General features: G+C 49.4%; 1 protein-coding gene across 6 annotated transcripts in view; it reads right to left on the reverse strand.

Annotated features, from left to right (window-relative positions):
- TENM4 (teneurin transmembrane protein 4) overlaps positions 1-18,919 on the reverse strand; it is a 547,191-nt gene that overhangs the window by 338,079 nt on the left and 190,193 nt on the right. For all 6 annotated transcript variants that reach the window (XM_045577427.1, XM_045577429.1, XM_045577432.1 and 3 more), the window contains 2 exons: positions 17,290-17,577; positions 13,833-14,102 (listed from right to left, as the gene is read on the reverse strand). In XM_045577427.1, coding sequence (XP_045433383.1) covers positions 13,833-14,102; positions 17,290-17,577 — 558 coding nt within the window. The remainder of the gene's footprint in view (positions 1-13,832; positions 14,103-17,289; positions 17,578-18,919) is intronic.

Genomic DNA, 18,919 nt, shown 5'->3' on the forward strand with positions numbered 1-18,919 from the left:
CTTTAGCGAAACGTATTTGCAGAATTTCATGTGCCGGGTCCTGATTATACTGAGACAGATAAATAAACAAACCACAGTCTTGCCTAGAGCTACATAGATCTCTGAAAACCTTTCTAGATAAGTACAAATTGGACCATGGAAAGAAAAATAATGGCTCTAGCCAAGGGACCAATTTAAACAGGTCTTCAAATCCATGCCTCCCCTCCCCCCTTCCCCGCCACCCAACCCATTAAACTTACTGAATCTCTGAAGGGAATGGCAAGATTAACCATCACTGCTGCCTAAGAGACTCACCCCAGCTTTGGAGTTAAAGATATTGAGTTTCACTAAGAGGTCCTTCTGGTGGAAGGCTGAGTTAATCGATAGTGGGCAGCTCTTTTTCGCATTAATTAGCCAATCATGCAGGAACATAAACAGACCCAGCTCACCCTCCCTCCGGGGGATGCCAGGGTGGGCTCCTGGTGCTGGAGCTAGGTCAGCAGCTCCCAGGAACCACACGCTCTGGGCTTCGGGGGCCCAGTATATTTTGGAGGACCCCCCAAACACGCTTTGAATTCGTCTCAGCTGCCATACTCTTTGGATTAATATTAGTCTCAACCGTAGCTCGACCAGCCCTCTCTTTAGTGACCATATGTACCTACATGTCCAAGAGGCCAGAGGGGTGGTGGGAAAAGCACAGGTTGCGGAGTCAGGCAGGTCGTGTGTGAATTTAGCCCTCTACCCCTTAATAGGTAACTGGCTATAGGGAGGTCACTTAACCTGTCTGAGTTTTTATTTCCTTATCTGGGGGGAAAAAATCAAAATACTAATCTTGAAGAGATATTAAGAGGATGAGATGATATTATGCACCAAAAGAGGCTCATAGGGTATCTGGCCTATAATAAATAGTCAATAACTTTTATTATTTATTAAGTATATGTTATTTAAAAAGTTAACTACTTAATAGTACTTAATTATCAGACTACTAATCATTATTAACTAAATCATTTTCACTGTTGTTTTCTCAGGACAGCTTGCGGAGGCCCTGGAGCCAGCTGTCACCAGGTCTACAGGTCTGTTCCTTTGTCCTTGACTTGGGGATGGGCCAGGTGCTCACAGCCAGGCAGGGGTTTCTCCTGTGGAATACAAGCCATTTCCCATACTGGCACCTCTGCGGCCATAACCCATGAAGACAAGGGTAAGGCCACATGGCAATCATGTCCAAACTTAGAAAATATCAAGAATGCTGTCCAAACCACAGTGACCAGCCACCCCCCTATCCTGGCTAATAGGAGTGGTTACTGCTGCTTGTTCATTTACGACTTTCACCTCACTTCATTCTCCCTTCCTTCTTCACAAGATGTATTAAGATACCCAGACATAGAATAACCCCCGGTTCTCGACGGTGTCCAATCCAGGACAAGGCTCCACTTCCCTGAACCTGTCTCCAAATCATTGAAAGAGGCTCATAGGGTATCTGACCTATAATAAAATAGTCAATAACTTTTATTATTTTTGTTAATACAGGCTGCATCCTGAGTATCTTTCCTAACCTCTTTTGCTGAGACACGGTGTGTATTCCCCAGCCTCAGTGGAAACAGCCAGTGGACCCACCGTTGTTCAGCTCCAGGTGGTCTTTGGCGGGAGGGCATTAAGATCCTGCTGTTACCCTGCCTAGCAGAGAGGCTGAATAAGGTGCAGGGGGTCTGGGACTTTTACGCTTTCTCCCATGTTACTTTCTGTATCAATGGGCATACTGGTCCCACTGCCTCCTCTTTTGCCATTGGGACCCCTGAACATTGTGTTCCAGGATTGGTAGAAGTGACAGGCCTTGGTGACAGACACTCTTCTTTCTGTGGTCCATCCAGCGCTCCCTGGATGGGAATCATGGTCACCCAGGGTCATTCTCAGCACTCACCTACCACTGTAGGCTGTGTCTGCCTACTTTTCACTGTGAGTCTGGGGGCCAGAGCCCACGCCTGCCTCAGCTGCCATTCTCGCAGGCTAGTGTTGCTGAATGTCCGCAGCACCTGCTCAGTCACTTAGCTGCCTGCCCCTGTTCCCAATTCACCAACACCACCGCAGACCAGAAGCATGGCACCACTGTGAGGTCACTGAACATGCCTTTTCTTTTCCATCCTGAGAGTCATCAGTTCATCTTCTCTCCTTTATTAGCAGCACTAATTGGTGAGCTTTCTTTATCAAGCCATTTCTTAAAGGTGAAGTTTATCATCACTTTACTAGAGGCCCGGTGCATGAAAATCCGTGCACTTGGGGGTGGGGAGGCCTTCAGCTCAACCTGTGCCCTCTCATAGTCCAGGAGCCCTCAGGGGATGTCTGACTGACAACTTAGGTCCACTCCCCATGATAAGCAAGCCTAAGCCGCAGTCTGGCCTCTCTCTGTAGGAGATGACAGGTTGGGCTGATCAGGGGACAGCATCAGCCAGCAAGTGCCCCTCTGCCGCTGGTCACTGCCACTCCCCCACACATCGCAGTCTCCTCCCTCTGCCCGCTGGCATGTGCCTTGGCTGGCCTGGCACCACCTGCTCCCTGGCCTGGCCTGGCCTCACTCCCCTATTGATCCTTCTCCTATTCAGTCAATTTGCATACTAAGCTTTTATTATATAGGATAAAGGTTTCCACATGAAACACAAAGAGAGAAGAAAGAACTACAACACTGAGAGGTGCCCACCGGGTGGTCTGCTAGGGTTTCTCGCTGGTCAAACAGGGGGAGAGTACAAGAGGCTCCCGCAGGAAAGATCCAACGTAGGGGGCCTGAGACGGCCACCTTAGGAAAGTTGACATCTGGGAACTTGCTGGGAAACAGTATCTTATCTGACATAAAACTTTTCCTAAGCGGTAAGAGTGGCTCCCTGTGCCTGGACTGTGTGCAAATAATGAGGTTTGTGCTGACTAGTGGCTTTCCTTCTGAGAGTCTGGGCTTTTGGGACCTGTTAGGCAGAGACACTGCTGGACCAGGCCCCGGGGAGAATCATTGGGCATGGGGGTCTCCCGTGAGCTTCTCTGGCGGACAGTACTTTGCATTATGACTCAGCTGGAGGAATCGGGGCAACCCATGTGACTGCAGGAGAGGACTCTGGGAGCTGGTGCCTGGTTTCCTCCAAACTCCACCCTCTGCATCCTCCCCTCTGTTGGTTAGCTCTGCATCCTTTTGCACTAATGATAAATCTTACCCCTGAGTCCCACTATATGCTGAGCCCTGAGCTTCAAACACCCCAACACAGTCTCCAGTGCGAAGATCCATTCAAAGTCAGGGTGTGGGCTCGGATGCCCTGGCTCAGGGGAGGTGATGTGATAATTTATGAAAAGTTATGAGCTATTACATAGTCAGTTATTCACTCTAACACTGTTATATCCCTAAATGTGAATAATAGTGGCCCCATCCAAGAGTAGACTCTTGAAGGGCTTTATAAATTTAGCTGGGGGGAGGGGGGGGAATGACATATTTCCCCCAATAAAATGCATCTCCAAGCACTACTAACTCCAGGGTTGAGCTAGATTATTGAAAATTGTGAATGCAGTTGGCAAGAAGGGTAAATCCTTTGGGATTTCAGCAGTTTCTCCCTTTTGGCCTGGGAGTGGGGCAGCGGGCAGGAGAGAGGCCCAGGTGTCTCACTTTGAATGTGCTAACTCCGGCTGAGCCCGTTTGCTTCCCTTCTCTGCATGTTCACAGCCCACATCACACCCACACCCAGGATGGCTCCTCTCTCTGCCCATCCTTCGAAGAAGCTGGAACAACAAGAATTTCCCTTGATTTACACCTCACTTTGAACGCTCTTTGTTCCATTTGATTGTTCCCTTCTCGGAGGCACATTCAGGGAAGCCATTTGTTTTGTGGTTAAGGTCCTACAGAACAGAGTGCAGCAAACTCTGTTAGGAGCCAGGCTGCTGAGCAGTCCTGGGAAGAAGAGTCCTCTCCAGCGTTCGGACCATGAAGGGTTTGACTCTTCATTTGAAGGGAAGTTTCCTCCTGAACACACAGCCGAGGCTGAGATCCTTCTCCCAGACAGACTAAGGCAGAGCAGGCCCAATGGCATTCTCACCCTCGGCTTTGCTAGCTGGGGAGTCCTCTCTGGCAGAAAGAGCCAGGCTTCTGGCTGCCAGAGGGAAGAGGGACAGCTGTGCATGGGGCGGGGTCAGAGGGACCTGGGCTTGCATCCTGCCTCCTTGGCTGCCAGCTGTGTGATCTCAGAGCACCTCTAAACAAGGACGACTGGTGTCTACCCCAAAGTTTGTTGCAAATGTTAAATGAGATGTGAAAGCGCCTTGTACTAGTAAATCACAAGGCACTGTACCCTGGATAGCAGCGATAGCAGCAGCAGCAGCAGCAGCAGCAGCAGCAGCATATGCTTGAATAACAGACTCCTATGTGCCAGGCACCATTCTAAGTGCTTTAACTTCTGACCTCACTTAATTCTTATAACCACCCTATGAGATAGACTGATTAGCCCCCATCTTACAGGTTAGGGAACGGAGGCCTGGGCATTAAAAAACATGCTGTGTGAAACACAAGGCAACACAGCTAATAAGTGGAAAAGGTGGGGTTTGAGCCCAGGTAGTCTGGCACCAGAATCTGTGCTTATAAATGCGAGTTACTATGTTTTTGTTTTGTTTTTTCCCCCAGAGGGGAAAGGCTGGCATATTGGCACCTTTGTAAACCATGAAAACATAGGTGGTCATTCACTCTAACACTGTTACATTCCTGTCTCCGTGAGACAATATGGCTTTAGGAAAGAACTTTGGACTGCAATGGCCCTGTTAGGTATCAGTGTTGACTTCCTGGCTGGAAGGTTACCTATCTTAGTCAGCGTGGGCTGCCATAACAAAATGCACAGGCTGGGTGATGTAGGCAAAAGAAAATCATCTTTGCACAGCTCTTGAGGGTGTCAGCATGGCGGTCCCGAGGGCTCTCCTCCTATTGGCCAGAGAGAGATTGCTTTCTCCCTTCCTCTTCCTATAAAGGCACCAATCCCATCCTGAGGCCCACCCTAACCACCTCCCGAAGGTCCAGTTCCCAATCACCTCCATGGCATGAGGGGCTGGGGCTTCCTCATAGGAATTTAAGGAGGGACACATAGTGAGTGAGGGCCATTTCATCCTCCATACAAAGGGAAAAGTAAACTCTTAGAGACGGATGTCCTCAGCTGAATCAGGGAAGGAATTGTCCCCCTGTCATTTATCCTGCTTAAACCTTTTCTGTGGATCCTTATGACCCTCAGGGAAAGGCTGAACTCTTGAATCAGCAGGTCAGACTGCCCTCAGCCAGGGCAGAGCCCAGCTTTCCTCTCTGGCCTCTTCTCCTCTTCATTCCCACAGGCTCAGACATAACAAACCTCTGGTGTCTCCTACTCAGTCCACACTGCTAAGTGTCAGGTCCGAGGCTTTCTGACCACTAGTTTAATGCTCTTCTCCACCATCTCTGCTTCCCACAATCAGAGGGAGCTGGATCTGTCACTTTGGGGAGAGTTTGGGAAGGGTCTGGTCTTTTCTGAGACCTTTTCTGGAGAGAGGTCCTTTGTGGGGTTTGCACTGATTCCAGAGAGCCTGTGAATGACCGCTGGCACCCTCCCCACACTACGCTTCCTGTGTCACACCCATATGAGCTTCCGGCATCCCTTCTTTACACTGAGCTGTGCGTGATTTTCCTGGAGGAGCCCAAAATCAGAGGAAAGAGAGTCATTTCCATATTGTGGTCAATCTGTTTGGGTTGATGAGTGTGAAGTTAAATTTGTGATAAGGACCCACAGGTTGGGGAACATCCTAGTTGCAGGTGGGGTTCAGGTACATTTGCCCTGGATTCCTCTCTGATTATCTTGCGCTAAGTGGAGAGATTCAGGTTATGTGAGCTGAGATGATAAGTCTTCCAGCCTCTGTATCCTCTCAGGTCAGCTCCTCCTGTTTGGGGGTGATTTTCCTTACTGTCCGCACAGATCATAACTAACCTAAGGCTTATCAGTCACAACGGCCATTTATATAGGAGGAACTAGGTGGTAAGAGAGAGAGAGATGGCCAGAAATTCCAGTCTGTCATTATATAAGCCCTGTTACCTTGGCCAAGTTCATCAGATCCAGAGCCTAGCTTCTTTCAACTGAATCATAAGGCCCTGCTCAGAAACACACTCATTCTCAGGAAAGGGGTCCTAAAAATACTATGTCAATAGTTTTGGACAAGACAGTGACATTATGAATCAAAGAATGCTTAAGCTAATGGGCTCTTGAAGGAAAGGCATTAACATCCACAAGGTCCTGCTATATGCCAGGTACCATCTTTTAAACATTTTTTAAAAAATTGAACTACATAGTAAGAAATACATTGAACCTGACTGGTGTGGTTCAGCAGTTGAGTGTCAGCCTATGAACCAGGAGGTCAGAGTTTGGTCCTGGATAGGGCACATGTCCAGATTGCAGGCTCAGTTCCCAATAAGGGATGTGCAGGAGGCTACCAATTGATGATTCTCTCTCATCATTGATGTTTCTATATCCCCTTTCCTCTTCCTTTCTCTCTGAATTCAATAAAAAAAATATAATTCTATATTATAAAAGGCTAATATGCAAATCAACCAAACAGTGGAACTACGGGTCAATGCAGGAGCTGCCCCCTGGTGGTCAGTGCACTCCCACAGAGGCAGCGCTGCTCAGCCAGAAGCTGGGCTCAGGGTTGGAAAGCACTGTGGCAGCGCTAGGGATGTCCGACTGATAGCTTAGGCCCGCTCCCTGGAATGGTCCTAATCCATCAGTTGGACATCCCCTAAGGGCTCCTGGACTGTGAGAGGGTGCAGGTTGGGCTGAAGGATCCCCTACTCCTGAGTGAATGAATTTCATGCGCTGGGCCTCTAGTTATTATTTAAAAGAAATACATTGTATATGATGACCTAGTATAGGTGTTGTGTATACTAAAATAAAAATTCTCAAAATATTACAATGGATATATACTCAATTCTGTTCCTTTTTATTCCATTTACTATATCAAATGATGGCACTGAGCCACAGCACTGATGTCAGGATCAATTATGACCCACCATTTGAATAACATAGTCTTGATCTTTCTTGTGGGCAATTGCCTTTCATGCCCGTTACCAGTTCAGGAGGCAGGCATGCATCCAAACCCATGCTTCAGAGGGAGAAAGCAAGGCTCAAAACCACCCAATTCCTAGATGACTGGGTTGGAATTCTAAATTAGACCCCAAAGTCCCTCCTCCTTCAGAATTATCTTGCTGCCTGAGAATCCTAATGATCCCATTAGGCTGATGGGGAAACACATGCCCAGAGAGGAAGTGACTTGCTCCAGGTCACACTGGAACTGGTAACAGAGCCCCAAATTGAATCAGATTCATCCCTAGACTCCACCCACCCAGCACTGGAATTAGGCTCTTGAGGGCAGACAGCAATTTTTCCATCATCAGTTATTCTGTTCTTCCCCGAAGTCATCCTGGGTTAGATGAAGTTGAAAGAGGCCCAGGAGTCACTCATTCTCCCTGGATAAAGCTGAGCTCACTGATGGGAAAAAAAGTGCTTTGCAAATGTCTTCTGGTAGGAAGTTTGACATTGTGCACATCATTGCTTCCACTGGAATTGAAAGTCATGTTGGCTCAAATTAAAAGCAAAACGGGTTTGCTGCACCTCTGTGCACACACAGCAGGTCCTAACCTAGTTTCAAGAATGCAATCTATCCTTATTTGGCGTAGCTTTGAATCGCCCTGTCTCTCTTTTCCTCCTCCCAGTACAGAAGCAGGGTGCTCTTGTACTAGTATGTACTTGTCCACCAGGGGGAGCAACAGAGCTCACCTGTGGCTAGTGGATTTGGAATACATTTAAACCAGGACAGGCCTTCTTCAAGTCCTCTTACAAGGAATGACAAGGACAACAATGCTAGTGGCTGTCACATACTGGCTCCCCAGTCACGCAACTCCAGCAGAGGTGGTGCTTTGAAGTCCCAGGTCAAACTTCACCAAGGCAGTTTGAGGGAGGACTGGAATTATGGCCAAGAGAAGGGAGGACTGGAATTATGGCCAAGAGAAGCCAAGATTATAGAAAACAAAGATGATGGTGCCAAGTATCTCATGTGGGATGTACTACAAGGCTGGGCAGCAAGGTAAGAAACCAAGGTGATCAGCAGCAGGATGGAGCATGGTATGTATGAGGAACGGGCGAGGGGTGCGGGTCATGACCAAATCCATGAACTACGAGAGAGTGTGGACTGTGGCGTGAGACAGACCAGTGCTAAAGAACTCTGCAAGTGGGCCCAAGAAGAATGTGGATGTGACCCCTCCCCTGGGAGCCCCATTTTGATCACAGAACCTAAGAGAATTGAGGTCTTCTCACTGCTAACAGGGATGAGGCAGCCCATTCCCTTCAGCAGGTACTGATCCCCTCCTCACTGCCCCCCTGGCCTGAGCTCTGTCCTGTCTCATGGATTTACTGCAGTGACCCCCTTACTTCAACATAGCCCATGAGAGCTCAGTACTGCTTCCAGGCTGATCCTGTCCACATGTTAATCAGACCCTATCACCCCTCAGCTCACAACCCTCCCCTGGCTCCCTGGTCAATGAATGGCCTGCACATAGTCCACATTGCCTCTTTGACCCTGACCCCTACTCCAGCCACACTGGCCTCCTTGCTGCTTTCAAACAAGCCAGACATGCTCCTGCCTCAAGTGTCCTGAACCTGCCCTTCCTTCTGCCACCTCCGTACTCTCCCCTCACCTGCCTCAAACGCCATCTCATCGGTGAAGTATTCGCTGGCCACCATATTTAGAATTGCAACCCCTCTCCCATCTGGTATCCCCTCACCCCTTCCCATAATACTTATCATCTTGAAACATTCTATATAATTAAGTTGTTAAATTTGTTTATCATCAGACTCCGCCCTGATGAGTGGGCAGGTTTGTCTGTGTTGATCATGCTGGAACCCCAATACTGAAAACAGTACCTGGCACATGGTAGGTGCTCAACAAATTGTTGTGAAAGACAGACAATCCACCAAACTCTCCAACTTTCCTTCCCAGCACACCCTTCCCCCATAGCCCCACTCACACTCTGATGTTCCAACCTAACGGGATGCAACTTGAAGTTTGTTAATCTCCATGCCTCTGCCATACAATCCCCTGGCCTCCTCCTTCCTGTGAATTCTTCCTAGCCCTCAAAGCCCAGGGCCAGCACCTCTTCCATGAAACCTTCTCAGATACCCTCTGGCTGGAATTTTACTCTTAAATCTCTATGATCACTTCTCTAAACATGTTTTCTCCAGCACATCACAATTTGAGAGTGGCCTGGTATGATCTTTAGTTCCTGATCAGCTCTCACACGTTAAGGATTCAGTTTGTTTTCTGGAACTTTCTAACACTGAAAACAGTGTATGTTCTAGAAACAGCTGGAATCACCTCTTAGATCATATAAATTGTATGAGTTCCACTGGTCGACAAACTCATTCATTGGTCAACAGAGCCAAATATCAACAGTACAACAATTGAAATTTCTTTTGAGAGCCAAATTTTTTAAACTTAAACTTCTTCTAAAGCCACTTTTTCAAATAGACTTGCCCAGGCTGTGGTATTTTGTGGAAGAGCCACACTCAAGAGGCCAAAGAGTCACATGTGACTCTCGAGCCGCAGTTTGCTGACCACTGTGTTAAGCTAATAAACATCAGAAATCAGTTTCTACAGAAAACTGTAGCAAGCAGTGGGCACTGGAGCGTGGCAGATCTGGCTTCAACCCTGGCTCGGCCATTTACTAGCTGTGCAATCATCAGCACATCACCTAATTTCTCTAGATTTGTTTCCTTGGCTAGAAAATGGGAAAAGGTTAAGAGTCAGTGTCTAGAGACAGTGTCTAGAGCCAGGCTCCCAAATTCTCAAGTGCTCTGACTCTAGTAGACCTTCCCAGGCCTGCTTGGAACTTGGGGCCTTACTGCCCTTATTACATAAATAACACTGTCCAGTGAGAGGCTCTGACTGTCTGAAATGCTGGCACCTATGTGTTCCCAGAAGGGAGTATGGGCTGTCTCACAAAGATGCCAGGTAGTCAAGCATGGGGGTCCAATCCCGCCCCAGCGGAGGGAGCCTGGCTTCTGATCCCAGATGAAGGACAGTGGCTGGGTAGCTACAGCACTCCGGCCACTTAGGGAATTCATGATAGATCTTTTCACAGACTTTTAAGACCAAGTCTCATGAGCATGGAGCCAGGGAGGGCAGAGAAATGAGTTAACTTGGTAATGAGCTTCTCTCTCTCTGTGCTTTAGAGATGCTCACCTAATCTCCTGACTCTGAATAAGCAATGTGGCTGCCTAATTAGGTTAACCAATAATTTCCCTTTTGACACCCAGGCTGCTTGATAATTTGGGGGTAACTGTGATTCTGTTTCATTGTTTCTTTTCTAAGTGAATTTCTCAATTTGCCTCCGGGATTAGAAGACAGAGTGAATTCTCACTATTCCCAGGACCCACATGCCTCTTCATGCCTCCAGGCGTTGGCTTGTGCAATCTCCTCTACTGGGAATGCCTCTCTTATGCTCAGGGAAGTCCTACTTTGCCTTTGAGCCCAGGTGCATACCAACCATGAAGGAATGAGCCTATGCACCCTCAGGGCAAAATTAAAATTAATATTAATAGCTAGCATGAATTAAGAGCCAGAGCAGACACCTCACAAATGGAGTACAAGCTCATGGTAACACTTCAAGTAAGAAAGATGACATGCTGATCTATTTGTTGTTGTTATTGGTGATAAAACATACATAAATTTTTAACCATTTTTGTTGTTGTTGTTATTAATCCTCACTCGAGGATCTTTTTCCCATTGATTTTTAAAAGAGGGGGGGAGAGAGAGAAAGAGAGAGAGAGAGAGAGAGAGAGAGAGAGAGAGAGAGAGAGAGAGAGAGAGAGAGAAAGAGAGAGAATGAGAGTTATCAATTGGTTGCCTGCTGCATGTGCCCCAACAGGACTGGGGATCAAACTCAGATACATGCCCTTGACTGGGAATCAAACATATGACCCTTAGGTGCACAGGGCCAACACTAACCACTGAGTACACCTGCCAGGGCCTTTTAACCATTTTTAAGTGAACAATTCAGTGGCATTAAGCACATTCACATGTTGTGTAACCATCACCACTAGCTCATCTCTAGAACGTTTTTATTATCCCAAACAGAAACTCTGCACCCATTGAACACTCCCATTCTTCCCTCTCCTGGCCCTTGGAACCTCTGGCATGTTGTTTTAGGAAACTGTGACTCAGGGAGGTTTCAGAGCTGGGACACGGAATGGCCAGGACTTAAGGCCAGGTGTCCTCACTAATTCTGGAATCACTGTTCTGTCCACCCTGTGATACTGCCTGCTACCCCTCTCTTATAGACTGGGACACATGGCTGTCATATCACCACCTCCCCTGATATTCATCTAGATGCTGCATTCTAGAACAATATCTGGCTCACTCAAGGAGCTTGGTATATAGACAAAATTACAGAATGACTCTACAACAGACACTGTGTCTACCTAACCCTGTGGGTAGAAATAAAGCTCACATTGCAACCTTTGCTTTCTAGAAACATTTACTCAATGCCAACTGTGTGCCTGGCCTGGTGCCAGCTCCTCCTCACTGTCCCCAAGCCTGCTGGCTCCACTCAGCCGGAGAAGCTGGGTGAGGGGACAGGGGGCGGCTCTGCGTGGTGGCCCTGAAGAGGAAGATTTGTGTTTACATTACCAAGTCAATTCTGTATTTATTTTGGATATTAAGCAGCGACATAAAAGCTGCTGACATTAACCTTCAAGGGCAGAAATTGGCTTTAATGGACCCCATAAAAAGTTATTATTGATGGCAGCTGCACGCAGCATCACTGTGACCTCAGCAAAAGCCTCCACCGCTATCAATACTGTTGACAATTACTATTGACTAATGCAAGGCTGTAGCGGGTGGAGGCGGAGGCGGGTTCCTGTGGCTGGAAGTTGCTGGGGATGTGGATGCTTTGCATTTGCATCTGGTAAGGAGCTCAGAGAACTTGGTCACACATGTTTGATGACCTGAGTTGAGAGTCTCACCCTCTCCCTGATTCCAATGAAGCTGGGAAAAGGGCTCAGATTACAGGATCAGAGAAATCTGAGTTCGAGCTTTGCCAACTTGATGACTCACTGGCTATGCAATCTCAGGCGGGTCAGGGTGACTTTTTTGGAGCCTGGGTTCTCCCATCTGGGAGATGGAAATACCATAGTGTTGTCATGAAGATTTGAGGCAATCAGTCACACATGTGCAGCAGTTTGACACACAGTAGGCCCTTGATATGACTTTCCTCCACTCCTGAAAAGTGGCCACACTGTGATGTGTTGCTTTACATGTCCGATGGCATTGAGTCCTATTTGATCATAAGATCTGAGTTTTCATCATGGGAAAGGGGAACTGCAGCCAGTAGGAAGAATATAAGAGAACGAGAGGAGGAGGAAGGGGAGGAAGTCTAAAGGTGGGGGGATAGAGAGAAAAGAGGAAGAGAAAGAACCAGAACAGGAGGAGAGCCTGGTTCTAGCTTATAAACCCTTCACCTCTCTGAGCCCAGCTTTAGCTGTCAATTGAGGAGACACCCGTGTGAGCACAAGTATTGTCAACCTCATCAGTGGATAAAAGGGAGCCATTCCCATGGCTCATTTACTGTAAGTATGAGTCACTGTCAGCACTTATACCAGAGTATAACAAAGCTGATAATCTAACTTCCCAAGTGGGAGAAAGTAGACAAGCACATGGGCATCTGTGGGGTGTCTGGGTTTGGGGAGTCCAGGTGTGGGAGGGATGCAGAGGCCAGGGCTCTCTGTTAGATCCTCAAGCCCACCCCCTTTGCCTGTCCATTCTCCCTGAGTTCAGTGGGGCTTAGAGCGTGGGGCCAGGGCAGAAATGGATAATCAGGAGAGGGTGCAGGCCAGGCGAAGCAGGCAGCCATTTCCCTGACCCCATTATCAAAGGCCCGGGCTCTTCAGGCTCATTGACTATGTTATTATCACCCAACAGAGGCTTAATTCAGCAGTAATTCAGCTCTCAGGGAATGTACAATAGTGTGGGTGGTGTGCACCTCACTCTGTCATGACTTTATAGAAAAGGGATCATTTGTCACCATGGCAAGAAGCCTTCAAAACAACCAACAACCCAAGTATCTTGCTTTCCAGAAACTGGTGGGTCCCAAAGCACCAGAGAAAGGAGGCCCCTGCTCCCGCTCCCCACAAACGGCAGGGCAGGCCGAATTCAAGCCCCCTCAGGTCTGATGGTAAGGAGGAGCATTCTGAACCCAGACTCCCTTTCCTGCACCAGAGGAAGGAGGCCTTGGAAGAAAGGGCTGAAGAAATGAGAGTAGAATACGGATTCAAGCCCAGCCACACTTCCCCAGTCTTGCAGGTATGGGAAAGCTAGAGCAAAACCTCAAGTTTTGAGTTACCCCAATGTGAGAATTTTTGTTTGGAAGCCATCTCTGATCAACACAAAATGCTGGGGTGGGGCAGCACCCATGGCGATGGCCCAGGACTGCTGAGAACCTGGAGGCTGGAGTCTGCAGGAGCAGGGCTCAGGCAGGATCCTGCAACCAGGCCATAGCAGACAACCTGTGGTGGATGGGTTAGCCACGTCCCTGACCCCTCTGATTCCCCATCTCTGAGGCACCTGGCTATTCAGGAAAGAAAGAGTGGAGATCCACTCTCTGTCATGGCACCACTTGGTGGGTATGTCACCTGTCTGTGCAGGAGGCTTTGACTTTTGACCACTAAGAGCAAAGCAATTGTCACTAACATCACTAGAGCCTTAAGCAATGGTGTAATTCAAACCCTGGTTCTGCAGCCCAGGTACTTGGCTCAGGCCAGGCAGCCACTCACCAGTCTCGGTGTTCTCGTGCTCCGTGTCGGTGAGCGTGAGGTTGGAGTTGGCCCGGCTGGACAGGCAGGAGCTGCGGCCCGACCGTGTGCTCCGGCCCCACAGTCGCACGGGGTGCTCGGGGGACAGCACGGTGTCAGCCTCCATGTCGGCATCAGAGCTGGCGCCCATGGAGTAGCCGCAGTGGGGGAGGCCGATGTCTGTGCGGTACAGGGTCCCGTGAGGTGGTGTCACCTCGCCCAGACCCAGCTCACGAAGGGAGAAGTTGGCTCCTGGGAGGAAACAGGTGAGCTTGGTTAGGAGGGATCTTCCCTTAGGAGCCTGGCCCCCAACCCAGGACTCACTCTGTCCTTTCAGCTCACTGTGCCTTTTCTCTGACTGAATGGCTCCTTCTGCCCCTTCCCCATCTGTCCCAACCTTCTACACCCTTTAAGGAAGGGCCTGCTCAGATGATACCTCCTCCCTTAACCCTACATCCTATGCAGAAGTCACTGCCCTTCCTCTGAGCTCCTCAGAGTCCGTGTCCCTGGTCACAGAGATAAGGGTTTGACCCCTCCACCGACGATGACCTTATGGCACAGGGCCATGCCTTGCTCATTCCTAAAGCCCTGTGTCTAGAACAAAATCTGGTGCTTAGAGGGGCCAATAAAGGTCTGCCACACTGAATGGGGGGCCTTGGGTCTCCTCTTCCAGTCAGGGTGGGGGTGTAGTGCTTCTCAGCAAGGAGATTAAAGTCATGAAACAGTCCCATACTGCCTGGTAAATAGCTGATGCCCAAGCCTCCTCATACCCAGTGGCCCAGCTTCTGCTCTGCCCACTCCAGTCCCTTCCCTACACGGCCCCCACCCCCGATGAGATCACCTCCCATTCTCTCCATGATGCAGCTGCTGAAAGGTTAATGTCAGTGGGCTTGGCACAGCAGGGGCTTGGGCTGTTCAGTGCCAGTAAGACATTCTGAGTGGCCAGAATCTGGGCCAGACCAGATGTTAAATTTTTGAATATACCATAGGCCAGTCTGCCTCCCACCCGCACTGCACGCCACACTTCCTGTGTGCCTGGATTGCTCCCTCTGATCTGTCTACACCCCTGCCTATGCATCTCCCAGCTTCACAATCCCCTCCTCCCCCACCTCCAATATTCCTGTTCTGCTAGGCCAGCTCTCCCAAGGGACACCAGTCACACATTATGAAGAATGACTGCTACATTAAGTGAAATATCAAATTTATTTGCAATAAATAGCCCTGGCTGCATTGATTTCCATATGGCTTGTCCTGCATACCCTTTTAAGCAGCAAGACTCATGTCAATATGAGTGAGCTGAGACATCCCAGGGCTGGAGAAATGCAAGGAGAGGGCTACCTTTAAGGGGTTGGCCATCCCATTGAGCCAGCCTGGCCCCTTTGATGTGTGAGCTTAGATGACTTATTTCACTAAACACGAGATGTGCTTCTATTCGCTTTAAGTGCCTTTGGCCTCTTTCCCGAGGAACCCATCCCACCTTGCTCAACATCTAGCTGTGCAAGCTCAGGCTGGTGACATTACTTGGGCCTGTGTTCTTGTTTGTAAAATGGGGTGATAACCTATGACCTGCTACCCTTAGGATTTTTAAGGATCCAGAGAGGTAAGAGGAGAAAGAGTACTTCATAAACTGCTGTGCTCACAACTGCCTTTGAGATGAGAATGCTTCTTGTTTGTTATTTACAAAGGCACCTTCTGCAGCCTCGTGCACCCAGGGTGGGATCCAGGCCACGCTGGACTGGCAGGGCTCCCTGAGCTCTATCAACCAAGGGCAGGGCAGAGCTGGAGAGGAGCTTGGGTATCACCTTGTCCCTGCCTCTCACTGAGTCTCAGCAATGACGACTAGAAGTGGGCAGCATTTAGGAAGCAGCTGCTCTGTGCCAGGTACTGTGTCAAGGGCTTTATTTCCAGTCCTTGTAAATCCTGAGCAGCCTCCTATTAGGAAGGGTCACAGTTAATCCACTGTTCAGGGGAAGGAGTTGAGGGTAGTAAGAGCAGCAGAGCCAGAATTCAAATGCAGGTTTTCTGATGCTTGAGTTTGAGCTCTTGACCACAAGATGGGAGAGAGAGCAGACCCCTCATCTTTCAAAGCTGAGAGGCAGCTTTGCCAACAACTCAGCCTTAGTGTGGATCCAGCCCTGCGGAGGAGGCCACTATAGCTGTCATGCTGTGTGTATAAGTGTTTGTGTTTGTGTGTGTGTGTGTGTGTATGTGTGTGTGTGTGCGCGCGCGCGTGTGGTCACGTGTGTGTGCACCCATGTCCAGCTCTTCTTACCTCTGTGATCTTGGGCAAATGAGCCAACTTGGTATTGTTGTAAGGATTAAATAACAAAGGCAAAATGTATGTATAAGTTACACAGCACCATGCCTGCCTAACCCTGGCTGTAGAAGGTGCATGAGCAGGGTAGAACCAGGGAGGGCTGCAGGAACGTTCAGGGATTGATAGAGCCCACGAGTCATCAAAGCAGGCTAAAGGCTCTGTAGGAGGAAAAGCAGGACTCTCAGAGGCTCCAGGCTGGTGAGCACATATCATGGCAGCTCTGGAAGCAGTGAGCAGACCAGTGGGTCTGGAGCATGGGTGGTGAGTTAGAGAGGCAGAGGATAAAATAGTCCAAAAGACAAATGAATGTGGGGAAAGCCCTACTAAGCCAGCTTAAGGAGCTCAGGCTAAGGGCAATGGGGAGTCATTTCCAAGATCACCTCAGCTGTAGTGTAGAGAATAGTCCATGGGGGCAGCACTGGGCGAAGGGGGCTGTGGCTGATCCTCTCACAGAGAAGACAGTGGCCTGAACTGGACAGTGGCGGAGGAGATGGAGAAGAGCAAGGGATTGGAAGGTACTCTGGAGCAGGATGGACAGGCTTTAGTGACCACTGTGTGTAGGAGATGAAAGAGTCATAATCAGGTGCCAGGATAGTCCCTAAATTAGGAAATTTTTAGGTCCATATCAGAAACAGCTTCCTCTCAAGGAGAGGGCAGTACTTGACACCAAAAGGTGCTAAGCTATATTTATTGAGATATATGAACAAATAACAAAGCTAATAGCCAAGACTTACTCAGCATTTCCATGGTGTTATCACACTTACCATTTAAACACGTCATCTCAATGGTCCTCATAGCAATTCGGCCCAGTAGAGAGGCCACTCCTACCCATCTAACAGGTGAGCAGTGAGGCTTGGAGGAGAGCCTGTAGCTCTGAACTCAGCTCCAAGAAGGGACCCTGACTCATAACCACCTCTTTATGTCAGGAAGTGGTGAGCATGAGAATCAATGAACTAAGAATGAATGGCAGGGCAGGCTTTGACTAGTTACCATGCCAAAATAGCAGATTTGGTGTTGACACCTTGTGCTTGCTTGCCCTGCTGATCTACTGCACCCATGCCCGGGGGCACACCTGCACCTGCCCCAGGCTCTGCCCCAGTCTCTGCCCTAGGCCGCCCTCACCTGTGCGGCAGAACTCCTCAGCCTCCTGCGGCACCATGTCCTTGATGCGGCTGCCATAAGCGAGGCGGGCATCCTGGTCATAGGCCTTCAGGGTCTCGCTGGAGCTGTAGGACTTCTGTGGGGCCTTGCCCTCCTCGCTGTCCGCAGACGAGCTGGTGTAGCGGCGCTCAGTGTCCCGGCGCCGGGTCAGCGAGCGGTATGGCTTCCTCTCCTTCACGTCCATGACCTCTGGCCCGGACTCCTCCACATCCACGAACAGGGTCCTGGCCTCACTCAGGGCTGAGCGGTCTGGAGCCAAGAAAGCAAAGAAAAGGGCGTGAGCTTGGGCCCCAGGAGGCAAAGACAACAGCCAGCTCCATCTGGACCCAGACCTTGATTCATCCTGCAGTGCTGCCGGGACTGGCCGCTGGCTCTGAGGGGTGAGAGCACCCCTCCAAGGCCAGAGGGGGCCTTGCACCCAGAGCCTCTAAGGATGAATCCTGTCTCTTGCCACTTTGAAGATGCCTCAGCCTGCCCCTCCAGTGATCCCTGCCAGGAAAGCTAAGGAAGGCCAGAGGGTTCTGGTTTTTCTAATCCCCCGGGACAGGAACACGGGCTTGTTCCCATCACGGGCCCAGCTGCCACAGGGTCTGACACAGAAGAATCTGTAGAATGAATGACTGTACTCAGACATTGCAGTAAGCATTTTGCACAGATGATCACATTTAACCCAATGAGCCAAGATATCAACAACCAATCAACACTGTCACCACCAGATAACTAATTACTTGCTTATGGTTTGTTTTCTTCCACTAATACGCAAGCTCCGTGCAAGCCTGGGCGTTAGCTGTTTTACTCACACCTGAGCTCTAGCACCTCCAGCGAATGCTGGCACACCTGATACACATTGGTTTCATTAACTAGCCAACCAACCCCCATCTGACAGCTGAGAATATGGAGGTGCAGAACCTCCTCCAAGGTCACGAGGTGGTAACAAAGGCAGTACCTGAACCCGGGTCTGCTTGGCTCTAAAACCTGAGCTTCTTTCTCCTATTCCTTCCTTCCACTCTCACTACACAGAAGTGTCCTTCCAGCGGGGTTAGCTCTGATGGCCATACAGAGGACTCCCTCACTTGCAGACTTGCCATCTCATGTGGCACGATCCGCACCTCGGGAGCTATGGTGCCTGCCCCATACATCTGGGTGTTGCCAGGGTGTCTGATGGGTGGGGGGGAGGGAGAGAGGAGAGGTGCTGCTTTGTCCACTGCCTTTCTTCTCTTTACCCCATCTTGACCTTTTTACCCTACACTGACACCCCAGGATTTTTTTAAAGCTGTCATAACACCCTCTTTCTTTTTCCAAACGTGTTCCTTTGGCCTGGGGGTGGCAAACATGGCCCCTACAAGAGCCAGGGATCAGCACAGAAGGAAAGCAGAAGGTCCTGCATAAAGTGTGATGAGAGCTCCTCCGTTCTTAACACACAGCCTCTCAGTTCTTTCATTCATTGTTCCACTGTTCAGAGAAACATGGGTGAACAGACATCCTGCTGGGTAGCTGTTGTATGGAGGAGCCACAGAGTGAGAGTGTGGTCTATGGGGCCACCTGGGGTCTCCTTGTGGGGGCTGGGCCGCTGACAGACAGGAAGGGGGCC

This window comes from Pipistrellus kuhlii, unplaced genomic scaffold, assembly GCF_014108245.1.
Source record: "Pipistrellus kuhlii isolate mPipKuh1 unplaced genomic scaffold, mPipKuh1.p scaffold_m20_p_9, whole genome shotgun sequence".
Classification (NCBI taxonomy): domain Eukaryota; kingdom Metazoa; phylum Chordata; class Mammalia; order Chiroptera; family Vespertilionidae; genus Pipistrellus; species Pipistrellus kuhlii.